This window comes from Salvelinus alpinus, chromosome 30 (genome assembly GCF_045679555.1).
Source record: "Salvelinus alpinus chromosome 30, SLU_Salpinus.1, whole genome shotgun sequence".
Taxonomy (NCBI): Eukaryota; Metazoa; Chordata; class Actinopteri; order Salmoniformes; family Salmonidae; genus Salvelinus; species Salvelinus alpinus.
Genome location: NC_092115.1, coordinates 2,354,427 through 2,369,405, shown reverse-complemented (window position 1 = coordinate 2,369,405; position 14,979 = coordinate 2,354,427). Strand labels below are relative to the sequence as shown.

Here is a 14,979-nt window from a genome sequence, read left to right as displayed (position 1 = left end):
GCCCATCTGTAAATAGCCCATCTGTAAACAGCCCATCTGTAAATAGCCCATCTGTAAACAGCCCATCTGTAAATAGCCCATCTGTACACAGCCCATCTGTAAACAGCCCATCTGTAAATAGCCCATCTGTAAACAGCCCATCTGTAAACAGCCCATCTGTAAACAGCCCATCTGTAAACAGCCCATCTGTAAACAGCCCATCTGTAAACAGCCCATCTGTAAACAGCCCATCTGTACACAGCCCATCTGTAAATAGCCCATCTGTACACAGCCCATCTGTAAATAGGCCATCTGTAAACATATATCCAACCAACTACCTACCTCATCCCCATATTTGTTTTGTTTTTCTGCTCTTCTGCTCACCAGTATCTCTACTTGCACATCCTCATCTGCATATATCACTCCAGTGTAAATCTGATAAATTGGAATTACTTTGCTACTATTGGCCTATTTATTGCCTTACCTCCTTACTTCATTTGCACACACTGTCTACAGATTTTTCTATTGTGTTATTGACTGTACGATTGCTTATCCCATGTTCTCAACTGGCCTACCTGGTTAAATAAAGGTAAAATAAAATAAAAAACTATGGGGGAGTGGTTGCTTCCTACAAAAGTACAAAATGTGTGCATTTCTAGCCATCTTTGAAAAGCCAGTCAGGTAAGGAGCTTTTTTATGTCTTAAAGGGGCGGTGTTGTATTTTGAGAGAGGCTTGAATAAGCTAGATAGCCAATAGGCATGGCGTAGCATAATTTGTCTGATTCTCTGTAATAATTGCATGGGAATAATAATACAAGTGGTTTCCTGTATTAAACACATTCAGTCACCTCCTTGTCTGATGGACAAGTGGATAAACAGGTTAATGTCAATCCCTGCATGTGTTTTTCAAAGGTCTCATGGAATGTAGGCATATATTGAACACCACATATTGGCTGCTACTGTAGGCTGAATGATAGAACAGCTATTTCCATGTTAAAATGTTATGAGATGCATTTTCTCCACTGTTTTTGATGGTAGGCCACTCTGGCAGGCCTACATTGTGATCAAATAGCCACAGTAGCCTACTTGGCCACTGTTAAAACTGTAACTTAAAGCAGGTACAGCCTCAGTGTTCACAGTAAAACTGTAACTTAAAGTGGGTACAGCCTCAGTGTTCACAGTAAAACTGTAACTTAAAGCAGGTACAGCCTCAGTGTTCACAGTGAACGCGCGTTGGAAGTTGCACAGAATTTTCACAACCTTCAAGTTTGTGCTCAGCAGACCTTAAATTTGCTCAGTGGTGGAAATTGAGGTAACATTTGACATAATATGCACATACATTACAGCCTGGAACACTGTGTGGTACACTGGGCATGATGTGTTAGTTTACTCTGAGTTTAATTTGCTAATTTTATCCCTAAACCAATAATGTTTCTTAATAAATACCCCTAATATGTAATATTTTGTTTCTTAATTGTCGCAGATGTTCCCATCGCGATGGTATCACTATGGTCAGGTAAAGTCCCTTTAAACTTTTAGTAAACACAGACATACACATACAGGATCTAGTGAATGTCTACACTCGCTTTGCAGTCTTCACATTTTCCTGCCTTGAAGTTAAGTAAAAAAGGAATTAAATTATATGTTTTTGCCTACATATTCAAAGTGAAAGAAGGTTGTTTCTGTTTTAATATTTTGTTTCTTAATTGTAGAGAATGTCGCAGATATTCCCATCGCAAGAGCGCGTTCGTCAGGTAATTTCGTCACTTTAAAGTAAAAGTGTACACACACATGCACACACAGGACCAAGTGAAAGTCTACACACGCTTTGCACGGTTTTCACATTTTGCTGCCTTAAAATTAAGTAAAAAAGGAATGAAATTGTTTTTTTCTGACAGATCTACACAAACATATTCCACATATTCAAATGGAAAGAATGTATTGATTGCGTATGTCTTCACACCCCAGAGATCATACTTGGTGGAAACACCCCAGAGGTCATACTTGGTGGAAACACCCCAGAGATCATACTTGGTGGAAACACCCCAGAGTTCATACTTGGAGGAAACACTCCAGAGATCATACTTGGTGGAAACACCCCATAGGTCATACTTGGTGGAAACACCCCAGAGATCATACTTGGTGGAAACACCCCAGAGGTCATACTTGGTGGAAACACCCCAGAGGTCATACTTGGTGGAAACACCCCAGAGATCATACTTGGAGGAAACACCCCAGAGGTCATACTTGGTGGAAACACCCCAGAGATCATACTTGGAGGAAACACCCCAGAGATCATACTTGGAGGAAACACCCCAGAGATCATACTTGGTGGAAACACCCCAGGGATCATACTTGGAGGAAACACCCCAGAGGTCATACTTGGTGGAAACACCCCAGAGATCATACTTGGAGGAAACACCCCAGATGTCATACTTGGTGGAAACACCCCAGAAATCATACTTGGTGGAAACACCCCAGAGGTCATACTTGGTGGAAACACCCCAGAGTTCATACTTGGCGGAAACACCCCAGAGGTCATACTTGGTGGAAACACCCCAGAGATCATACTTGGTGAAAACACCCCAGAGGTCATACTTGGTGGAAACACCCCAGAGTTCATACTTGGCGGAAACACCCCAGAGTTCATACTTGGTGGAAACACCCCAGAGTTCATACTTGGTGGAAACACCCCAGAGATCATACTTGGTGGAAACACCCCAGAGATCATACTTGGTGGAAACACCCCAGAGGTCATACTTGGTGGAAACACCCCAGAGTTCATACTTGGTGGAAACACCCCAGAGTTCATACTTGGAGGAAACACCCCAGAGTTCATACTTGGTGGAAACACCCCAGAGATCATACTTGGTGAAAGCCTCTTTGGGGAATGTCAGAATCAAAAGACCCTGGTACTATCCCAGGGACAAGAAAGCCTGGGACTATCCCAGGGACAAGAAAGCCTGGGACTAACCCAGGGACAAGAAAGCCTGGGACTATCCCAGGGACAAGAAACCCTGGGACTATACCAGGGACAAGAAATTATTGAACTATCCCAGGGACAAGAAAGCCTAATTACACACATGTGAATGCCAAAGACACACCAGAATGGCTGTTGAGTGCTCCTGAATGACCCAGCCTCAGTTCTGACTTTAATCTGCTTAAAAGACTTTCACTAGCGACTGTATACTAAACATTTTGTATACACACATTTATACACAAACACAGATATCCACACTCACTCACCGACAGGCCTACTGTACATATGTTTATATACATATTATACTGAAACACATTGACTAAATCCCCATCGTTTACATATTATACTGAAACACATTGACTAAATCCCCATCCTTTACATATTATACTGAAACACTGACTAAATCCCCATCGTTTACATATTATACTGAAACACATTGACTAAATCCCCATCGTTTACATATTATTCTGGAACACATTGACTAAATCCCCATCCTTTACATATTATACTGAAACACTGACTAAATCCCCATCGTTTACATATTATACTGAAACACATTGACTAAATCCCCATCGTTTACATATTATTCTGGAACACATTGACTAAATCCCTATCGTTTACTTTGCCTATTCTATCTCTAGAACAATGTCTTAATAAATACCATTAACGTATTCCATTTTGTTTTCTAATTGTAGATGTACATGCGTTATCTTTCCTCTCAGGCTAGTCGGGTAAGATCTATTTAAACGAACTATCACCATTCAAAATGAGAATTACACACAATAAATCGGAGATAATAAAGTATTAATAATGTATTGTTTAATGTGCTAGACTTACATTTTTGCTCAAAGCTCTACTATGTGAGAGAATTAAGACTGTGACTGTGAATGTTGTCGATATTGATAATCTTTGTCTCACAGTGTATTGTGATGGCCAGTTCCTCCTCCATCTTGGGAAAATGGGAAATCGGGTCCTGCAACGACACACACGGCTTCATCTGTCAGCGCAAAGTTGGTGAGCAAAGACATTCTTTTACTTCCTCTTCTTTCTCTCTCCTCCTCTTCATCATCTTCTTCCTCCTCCTTTTTGTCTCAGTCCTCGGCCCTCTGATTGGTCATTTGACTAAGTGTTGCTCTGCCCTCCTAGACTCAGGCATCCCAGTCCCGGCGCCAACAGTGTTACCTAGAGGCTGGGTGAAGCTGGCCAACGACTCCTACAAGGTGCTGCCCCAGAACAGGACATGGCACGAAGCCCGGGTGCAGTGTGAGGCTGAGGAGGGCCAACTGGCTAGCACCCTGGATGAACTGTCAGCAGCCTACCTGGAGCTGCAGGCTCTGAAGCTGCAGACACCACTGTGGATTGGACTCAATAGGAATGAGGTACAGTTCTAGCTGTCTCTTCAGGTGCAACAGACTCCTCATCAGAATAGGCAGGTTATTGGTACTGTTGGATTCTGGGTGAAACTTTGAACATTTCTATACTAGAGACATGATGGATCATAAGTAATACTATCGTATCTGAGGGGTGATGGAGAATGGTTGTCACATCAGAAGGAACAAGGTGCTTCTACACCTGCATTGCTTGCTGTTTGGGGTTTAAGGCTGGGTTTCTGTACAGCACTTTGTGACATCAGCTGATGTAAGAAGGGCTTTATAAATGAATGTGATAAATTTGATCGAAGTTATCTGTAGGAGCCAGATGGCCTTGGAATGTGCTGGGTGGGCGGGAGGAAGTCACGGGATTGCTGTAGGGGATACAGGTGGGTTTCAACCACAGGGTCGTTTACAGCACCACAAAACGGTGTTCTTCTGAGATAAAGCCTAGGTGGTCAGATTGTCAGGAAAGGCTAGTGTACTGTAATATAACATGTTTTTATCCCAACGCGACTTGTGAATAAATTTTGGTATGGGTGGCGCCAGCAGGAATCAAACCCACGATCGTGAAGTTGGAAGCGCCGTGCTGTACCAACTGACTTACAGCTGTAGTGGTTTGTTTTTTCAGACGCAAGGCTACTTCAGGTGGATGGACGGCTGGCCCTTGAGCCTGTCCCGGTGGGCACAAGACGAGCCCAGCAGAGACCGGTCCTGTGTCTACCTGGATGTGGAAGGCACCTGGAAGACAGCCCTTTGTAACCACACCTACCCCAGTGTGTGTAAGCAATCCCTAGGTGAGACGGTCACTGACCCAAGTGTGTTAGTAGTCACCAGGTGAGACAGTCTCCTACCCCAGTGTGTTAGTAGTCACCAGGTGACAGGTACCTACCCCAGTGTGTTAGTAGTCACCAGGTGAGACAGTTACCCACCCCAGTGTGTTAGTAGTCACCAGGTGAGACAGTCACCTACCCCAGGGTGTTAGTAGTCACCAGGTGAGACAGTCACCTACCCCAGGGTGTTAGTATTCACCAGGTGAGACAGTCTCCTACCCCAGTGTGTTAGTATTCACCAGGTGAGACATGTACCTACCCCAGTGTGTTAGTAGTCACAAGGTGACAGGTACCTACCCCAGTGTGTTAGTATTCACCAGGTGAGACAGGTACCTACCCCAGTGTGTTAGTATTCACCAGGTGAGACAGGTACCTACCCCAGTGTGTTAGTAGTCACCAGGTGAGACAGTCTCCTACCCCAGTGTGTTAGTATTCACCAGGTGAGACAGGTACCTACCCCAGTGTGTTAGTAGTCCCCAGGTGAGACAGGTACCTACCCCAGTGTGTTAGTAGTCCCCAGGTGAGACCGGTACCTATCCCAATGTGTTAGTAGTCACCAGGTGAGACAGGTACCCACCCCAGTGTTTTAGTAGTCACCAGGTGAGACCGGTACCTATCCCAATGTGTTAGTAGTCACCAGGTGAGACAGGTACCCACCCCAGTGTTTTAGTAGTCACCAGGTGAGACAGGTACCTACCCCAGTGTGTTAGTAGTCACCAGGTGAGACAGGTACCTACCCCAGTGTGTTAGTAGTCACCAGGTGAGACAGGTACCTACCCCAGTGTGTTAGTAGTCACCAGGTGACAGGTACCTACCCTAGTGTGTTAGTATTCACCAGGTGAGACAGTCTCCTACCCCAGTGTGTTAGTATTCACCAGGTGAGACAGGTACCTACCCCAGTGTGTTAGTAGTCACCAGGTGAGACAGGTACCTACCTCAATGTGTTAGTAGTCACCAGGTGAGACAGGTACCTACCCCAGTGTGTTAGTAGTCACCAGGTGAGACAGGTACCTACCCCAGTGTGTTAGTAGTCACCAGGTGAGACAGGTACCTACCCCAGTGTGTTAGTAGTCACCAGGTGTGACAGGTACCTACCCCAGTGTGTTAGTAGTCCCCAGGTGAGACAGGTACCTACCCCAGTGTGTTAGTAGTCACCTACCCCAGTGTGTTAGTAGTCACCAGGTGACAGGTACCTACCCCAGTGTGTTAGTAGTCCCCAGGTGAGACCTGTACCTACCTCAAGTGTTAGTAGTCCCCAGGTGAGACAGGCTCCTACCCCAGTGTGTTAGTAGTCCCCAGATGAGACAGTCACCTACCCCAGTGTGTGAAAGCAGCAGGGAGGGAAGGATCCTATTGGTTGGTCCTTATGCAGCGCCGTAATACCATTGGCTAGTTTCTCCCAGAGAGGAGATCCTATTGGTGGATCCCTGTGCAGTGCTGTAATCCTTTTGGTTGGTTCCCTCCGCAGCTGTCCCGCCCACGGCCCCACCCCAGTACCCCGGGGAGTGTATCCAGATGGAGGAGGAGGAGATCAGTGGTATGAACTGGTACTGGTTGCCTTTCAGAGGGCACTGCTACAGCTTCGTCATTGACGACATAGAGTGGACCGACGCCTCCACCAGCTGTACACGTAAAGGTAGGCGGAGCCTCAAAGCCAAGGGTGTGTCTAAAAATGCCGCCCTTTTGAATACCCGGGATGCATTAGGAACACAGACTGATACACCTACCTAATGCATTAGGACACAGACTGATACACCTACCTAATGCATTAGGACACAGACTGATACACCTAACTAATGCATTAGGACACAGACTGATACACCTATCTAATGCATTAGGAACACAGACTGATACACCTATCTAATGCATTAGGAACACAGACTGATACACCTATCTAATGCATTAGGAACACAGACTGATACACCTATCTAATGCATTAGGAACACAGACTGATACACCTACCTAATGCATTAGGACACAGACTGATACACCTATCTAATGCATTAGGACACAGACTGATACACCTATCTAATGCATTAGGAACACAGACTGATACACCTATCTAATGCATTAGGACACAGACTGATACACCTATCTAATGCATTAGGACACAGACTGATACACCTATCTAATGCATTAGGAACACAGACTGATACACCTATCTAATGCATTAGGACACAGACTGATACACCTATCTAATGGTTTTACATCCTGGCGTAGAGTGAGCAGGTGCACACTTCAGGGAGAAAAGGAGAAAACTGGAATTGGGATCCAGTATTTCATGAACTGTGCACTTCTTTGGACAGAACAAACCGTGAAGAAAGTGGAGAAGCATTAATTCAAATATTGTGTGTGAAGGGGCGTCCCTGGTGAGCATCGAGGATCCTGAAGAACTCCGCTTCATAAAGAGCAACCTGGAGTTTCTGAAAGACAGCTACTCTTCCTTCTGGATAGGCCTGTACAAAACACACCTAGGTAACTACCAATCCTTCTAGATAGGCCTGTACAAAACACACCTAGGTAACTACCAATCCTTCTAGATAGGCCTGTACAAAACACACCTAGGTAACTACCAATCCTTCTAGATAGGCCTGTACAAAACACACCTAGGTAACTACCAATCCTTCTAGATAGGCCTGTTCAAAACACACCTAGGTAACTACCAATCTTTCTGGATAGGCCTGTACAAAACACACCTAGGTAACTACCAATCCTTCTGGATAGGCCTGTACAAAACACACCTAGGTAACTACCAATCCTTCTGGATAGGCCTGTACAAAACACACCTAGGTAACTACCAATCTTTCTGGATAGGCCTGTACAAAACACACCTAGGTAACTACCAATCTTTCTAGATAGGCCTGTACAAAATACACCTAGGTAACTACCAATCCTTCTAGATAGGCCTGTACAAAACACACCTAGGTAACTACCAATCCTTCTAGATAGGCCTGTTCAAAACACACCTAGGTAACTACCAATCTTTCTGGATAGGCCTGTACAAAACACACCTAGGTAACTACCAATCCTTCTGGATAGGCCTGTACAAAACACACCTAGGTAACTACCAATCCTTCTGGATAGGCCTGTACAAAACACACCTAGGTAACTACCAATCTTTCTGGATAGGCCTGTACAAAACACACCTAGGTAACTACCAATCTTTCTAGATAGGCCTGTACAAAATACACCTAGGTAACTACCAATCCTTCTAGATAGGCCTGTACAAAACACACCTAAACTTTTATAATAAAAGGGTTCCAAAATGGTTCTTCGGCTGTCACCATGGGAGAACCTTGGCAACAGCCGAATAGCCCTTTTAGGTTCTAGATATAACCTTTCTCTGTAAGAGTGTAGGTAACTACATGACTAACAACAGACCCTGTTGCAGGTCAGTGGAAGTGGCTGGACCAAACAGTGCTGGACTACATTAACTGGGCAGAGGGACAGCCTCAGGACAATATCTATGGAATTATGCGATCCTCCGATGGGACCTGGGGCACTGCCCCCAGATGGGCTGATAAACCATACATCTGCAAGAAGCCCAAAGGTGAGACAGACCATACATCTGTAGGAAAGACGAGGGTGAGACAGACCATACATCTGTAGGAAAGACGAGGGTGAGACTGACCATACATCTATAGGAAAGACGAGGGTGAGACTGACCATACATCTGTAGGAAAGACGAGGGTGAGACTGACCATACATCTGTAGGAAAGACGAGGGTGAGACTGACCATACATCTGTAGGAAAGACGAGGGTGAGACTGACCATACATCTGTAGGAAAGACGAGGGTGAGACTGACCATACATCTATAGGAAAGACGAGGGTGAGACTGACCATACATCTGTAGGAAAGACGAGGGTGAGACTGACCATACATCTATAGGAAAGACGACGGTGAGACTGACCATACATCTGTAGGAAAGACGAGGGTGAGACAGACCATACATCTGTATGGCTCTATTACAATATCCACACAACTTTCTTTCTCACTCCATAGTGTAGTACACATATGAATGCCAATAGAACTATAGGGAATGAATGGCCTTGATGAAGAATTATTTGAGCAATTAGGATAAAAGCCTTGGTTTCATGCATGTTAACATCAGAAGCCTCCTCCCTAAGTTTGTTTTACTCACCACTTTAGCACACTCCGCCAACCCTGATGTCCTTGCCGTGTCTGAATCCTGGCTTAGGAAGGCCACCAAAATTACAACATTTTCCGTCAAGATAGAACTGCTAAAGGGGGAGGAGTCACAATCTACTCCAGAGATAGCCTAAAAAGTTCATACTTTCCAGGTCTATGCCCAAACAGTTCAAGCTTCTATTTTTTATTTTTTATTAATCTCTCCAGAAATAAGTCTCTCACTTTTGCCGCCTGTTATAGACCCCCCTCAGCTCCCAGCTGTGCCCTGCACACCATATGTGAATTGATTGCCCCCCATCTATCTTCAGAGTTCGTGTTGCTAGGGGACCTAAACTGGGATATGCTTAACACCCCGGCAGTCCTACAATCTAAGCTTGATGCCCTCAATCTCACACAAATCATCAAGGAACCCACCAGGTACAACCCTAAATCCGTAAACATGGGCACCCTCATAGATATTATCCTGAACAACTTGCCCTACAAATACACCTCTGCTCTCTTCAATCAGGATCTCAGCGATCACTGCCTCATTGCCTGCATCCGTAATGGGTCCGCGGTCAAACAACCACCCCTCATCACTGTCAAACGCTCCCTAAAACACTTCTGCGAGCAGGCCTTTCTAATCGACCTGGCCCGGGTATCCTGGAAGGATATTGACCTCATCCCGTCAGTCGAGGATGCCTGGTCGTTCTTTAAAAGTAATTTCCTCACCATCTTAAATAAGCATGCCCCTTTCAAAAATTTAGAACTAAGTACAGATATAGCCCTTGGTTCACTCCAGACCTGACTGCCCTCGACCAGCACAAAAACATCCTGTGGCGAACTGCACTAGCATCGAATAGTCCCCGCAATATGCAACTTTTCAGGGAAGTCAGGAACCAATACACGCAGTCAGTCAGGAAAGCAAAGACTAGCTTTTCAAACAGAAATTTGCATCCTGTAGCTCTAACTCCAAAAAGTTTTGGGACATTGCAAAGTCCATGGAGAATAAGAGCACCTCCTCCCAGCTACCCACTGCACTGAGGCTAAGTAACACTGTCACTACCAATAAATCCACGAGAATCGAGAATTTCAATAACCATTTCTCACCGGCTGTCCATGCTTTCCTCCTGGCTACCCCAACCCCGGCCAACAGCTCCGCACCCCCCACAGCTACTTGCCCAAGCATCCCCAGCTTCTCCTTCACCCAAATCCAGATTGCAGATGTTCTGAGAACTGCAAAACCTGGACCCGTACAAATCAACTGGGCTAGACAATCTGGACCCAATCTTTCTAAAATTATCCGGCGCCATTGTTGCAACCCCTATTACCAGTCTGTTCAAACTTTCTTTCGTATCGTCCAAGATCTCTAAAGATTGGAAAGCTGCCGCGGTCATCCCCCTCTTCAAAGGTGTTGACACTCTAGACCCAAACTGTTATAGACCTATATCCATCCTGCCCTGCCTTTCTAAAGTCTTCGAAAGCCAAGTGAACAAACATATAACCGACCATTTCGAATCCCGCCGTACCTTCTCCGCTGTGCAATCCGGTTTCCGAGCTGGTCATGGGTGCACCTCAGCCACGCTCAAGGTCCTAAACGACATCATAACCGCCATCGATAAGAGACATTACTGTGCAGCCGTCTTCATCGACCTGGCCAAGGCTTTCAACTCTGTCAATCACCACATTCTTATTGGCAGACTCAACAGCCTTGGTTTCTCAAATGACTGCCTCGCCTGGTTCACCAACTACTTCTCAGACAGCGTTCAGTGTGTCAAATCGGAGGGCCTGTTGTCCGGACCTCTGGCAGTCTCTATTGGGGTACCACAGGGTTCGACTCTTTTCTCTGTATACATCAATGATGTCGCTTTTGCTGCTGGTGATTCCCTGATCACCTCTACGCAGACGACACCGTTCTGTATACTTCTGGCACTTCTTTGGACGCTGTGTTAACAAAACTCCAAACGACCTTCAACGCCATACAACACTCCTTCCGTGGCCTTCAACTGCTCTTAAATGCTAGTAAAACTAAATGAATGCTCTTCAACCGATCACTGCCCGCATCCGCCCGCCCGACAAGCATCACTACTCTGGACAGTTCCGACTATATATGTGGCCAACTATAAATACCTAGGTGTCTGGCTAGACTGTAAACTCTCCTTCCAGACTCACATTAAGCATCTCCAATCCAAAATTAAATCTAGAATCGGCTTCCTATTTCTCAACAAAGCCTTCTTCACTCACGGCACCAAACATACCCTCGTAAAACTGACTATCCTACCAATCCTCGACTTCGGCGATGTCATTTACAAAATAGCTTCCAACACTCTACTCAGCAAACTGGATGCAGTCTATCACAGTGCCATCCGTTTTGTCACCAAAGTCCCTTATACCACCCACCACTGCGACCTGTATGCTCTAGTCGGCTGGCCCTCGCTACATATTCGTCGCCAGACACACTGGCTCCAGGTCATCTATAAGTCGATGCTAGGTAAAGTTCTGCCTTATCTCAGCTCACTGGTCACGATAACAACACCCACCCGTAGCACGCGCTCTAGCAGGTATATCTCACTGATCATCCCCAAAGCCAACATATCCTTTGGCCGCCTTTCCTTCCAGTTCTCTGCAGCCAGTGACTGGAACAAATTGCAAAAATCACTGAAGCTGGAGTCTTATATTTCCCTCGCTAACTTTAAACATCAGCTATCTGAGCAGCTTATCTATCGCTGCAGCTGTACATAGCCCATCTGTAAATAGCCCACCCAATCTATCTACCTCATCCCCATATTGTTTTTATTTACTTTTCTGCTCTTTTGCACCCCAGTATTTCAACCTGCACATCATCATCTGCTCATCTATCACTTGCTAAATTGTAACTACTTCACTACTATGGCCTATTTATTGCCTTACCACCTCACGCCATTTGCACACACTGTATATGGACTTTCCTTTTTGTTCTACTCTGTTATTGACTGTACGCTTATTTATTCCATGTATAACTCTGTGTTGTTGTTTGTGTCACACTGCTTTGCTTTATCTTGGCCAGGTCTCAGTTGTAAATGAGAACTTGTTCTCAACTAGTTTACCTGGTTAAATAAAGGTGACATTTTTTTTAAATTAAATAAATAAATAAATAGACAGCGTTGGACCTCTTAATAATACCTTGTTAATAATCCTCTCTGTTCCACCTCCAGTTCTACCAGAAACACCACCAACAACTGGTGAGTCATGAATGAATGAGCCGATTAATCAATCAACCCATCATCCATCCTTCAATCAACTAATCAATCAGTCAATGAATGATCAGTCCATTAACCACTCTGTCCATTAACCACTCTGTCCATTAACCACTCTGTCCATTAACCACTCTGTCCATTACCCACTCTGTCCATTAACCACTCTGTCCATTAACCACTCTGTCCATTACCCACTCTGTCCATTAACCACTCTGTCCATTAACCACTCTGTCCATTAACCACTCTGTCCATTAACCACTCTGTCCATTAACCACTCTGTCCATTAACCACTCTGTCCATTAACCACTCTGTCCATTACCCACTCTGTCCATTAACCACTCTGTCGATTAACAACTCTGTCCATTAACCACTCTGTCCATTAACCTCTCGGTCGATTAACCACTCTGTCCATTAACCACTCTGTCCATTAACCACTCTGTCCATTAACCACTCTGTCCATTAACCACTCTGTCCATTAACCACTCTGTCCATTAACCACTCTGTCCATTAACCACTCTGTCCATTACCCACTCTGTCCATTAACCACTCTGTCCATTAACCACTCTGTCCATTAACCACTCTGTCCATTAACCACTCTGTCCATTAACCACTCTGTCCATTAACCACTCTGTCCATTAACCACTCTGTCCATTAACCACTCTGTCCATTACCCACTCTGTCCATTAACCACTCTGTCCATTAACCACTCTGTCCATTACCCACTCTGTCCATTAACCTCTCGGTCCATTAACCACTCTGTCCATTAACCACTCTGTCCATTAACCACTCTGTCCATTAACCACTCTGTCCATTAACCACTCTGTCCATTAACCACTCTGTCCATTACCCACTCTGTCCATTAACCACTCTGTCCATTAACCACTCTGTCCATTACCCACTCTGTCCATTAACCTCTCGGTCCATTAACCACTCTGTCCATTACCCACTCTGTCCATTAACCACTCTGTCATATCAGTCAACCCATAGCCATACTGTAATATTTATTCCTGTGATCCTGCAGCGCCTCAGAAGGCAGATCAGAGGCGTGTGTATTCAGGCCTGGCAGTGGTGGTGGTATTGGCTGCCATGTGTCTGATGGGCCTCACAGCCTTAATGCTCTACAAGAAGACCGGCCGTCCCCTGCCCTCCTTCACCAAACCCCTGGTCTTCAGCGCAGACCGGAGCGCCTTCGACAACCCCCTCTACACGGAGCCCGTCACCGAGGTCGACCCCAGCATGGTGGACACTAGCCAACTGGTCAACCATATGGAGGCTCAGCCAATGATCACTTTGTGATTGGAGAGAGTCAAGGGAGGAGTAAGGTTAAAGATCCAACCCAGGTTTGGACAAGTCATATTTACGTGCACAAGCTTTGGAAAATAATAAACAAATTCGTTGGACCAGCGCTGTTGCTAACTAGCTTCACTGATGTTTCACATTTTTCCCCATTTATGCAAAGACTTCTGGGAAATTAGAATCCTCTTGTCTCGACTTTCACATTCTGGACCTAGGAATCAGTGGATGTGAGGTCTGAGGTCGGTTAGGCACTTTCTATTGGACCAGCTGCAGTAACACTCTCGCATTGGGGACAGTGTGTGTCAGATCATGCTGGAACAAGAAGCTGAGAAGCTGTCTAGGTGATTTGTCTCTGTTTTTGTGAACTTTACAATCCCACAAGATCAGCCTTAAAAGGTTGATTCAGGATTTTGGCAATGATTGATACCTTTTTTATGTCTCTATGTCCAGTATGAAGGAAGTTAGAGGTAGTTTTGCGAGCCAATGCTAACTAGAGTTAGCGCAATGACAGTAAGTCTATGGGTATCTGCTATCTAGAAGGATTGGTCATTGCGTTAATGCATGCTAGTAGATACCTATAGACTTCCAGTCTTTTAGTTTAGTTTATTAATTCGACCATTTAAAAAAACAAGCACACATAAAACTTGTAAAAGCCATACATGCATGAATAAAATCATAGAGGATAACACACAATAAAGTCTGGGACTGATTTCCATTGTGGTCCTCTTGAGACAAGATGGCTAGACAAGATTGAACACAGTATGGCAGTGAAATAATAAAACCAAAACAGAGAAGAAGAACATCTATCTCATCATTCCAGTTACATCATAGGGGTTATTCATATGGGCACAGGAGTCATCAAACATATTTTTACTTTTATTTTTAAAGTCATTGCGCTAATGCATGCTAGATAAAGGGGATAAAGGGCCCCATCTGACTCTGGGTCAGTAGATAAAGGGCCTCATCTGACTCTGGGTCAGTAGATAAAGGGCCTCATCTGACTCTGGGTCAGTAGATAAAGGACCTCATCTGACTCTGGGTCAGTAGATAAAGGGCCTCATCTGACTCTGGGTCAGTAGATAAAGGACCTCATCTGACTCTGGGTCAGTAGATAAAGGGCCTCATCTGACTCTGGGTCAGTAGATAAAGGGCCCCA

The 14,979-nt window shown here is 45.0% G+C and overlaps 1 protein-coding gene across 2 annotated transcripts in view; it reads left to right on the top strand.

Moving 5' to 3' along the window:
* The window catches only part of LOC139559907 (macrophage mannose receptor 1-like), a 60,835-nt gene that overhangs the window by 44,589 nt on the left and 1,267 nt on the right, over positions 1-14,979 (top strand). For both annotated transcript variants that reach the window (XM_071376354.1, XM_071376353.1), the window contains exons 23-33: positions 1,463-1,495; positions 1,692-1,733; positions 3,655-3,690; positions 3,880-3,973; positions 4,106-4,338; positions 4,961-5,126; positions 6,631-6,798; positions 7,521-7,637; positions 8,554-8,712; positions 12,486-12,512; positions 13,549-14,979. The exon at positions 13,549-14,979 is cut by the window's right edge and continues 1,267 nt beyond it. In XM_071376354.1, the coding sequence (XP_071232455.1) occupies positions 1,463-1,495; positions 1,692-1,733; positions 3,655-3,690; positions 3,880-3,973; positions 4,106-4,338; positions 4,961-5,126; positions 6,631-6,798; positions 7,521-7,637; positions 8,554-8,712; positions 12,486-12,512; positions 13,549-13,823 (1,350 nt within the window). In that variant the 3' untranslated portion in view covers positions 13,824-14,979. The remainder of the gene's footprint in view (positions 1-1,462; positions 1,496-1,691; positions 1,734-3,654; positions 3,691-3,879; positions 3,974-4,105; positions 4,339-4,960; positions 5,127-6,630; positions 6,799-7,520; positions 7,638-8,553; positions 8,713-12,485; positions 12,513-13,548) is intronic.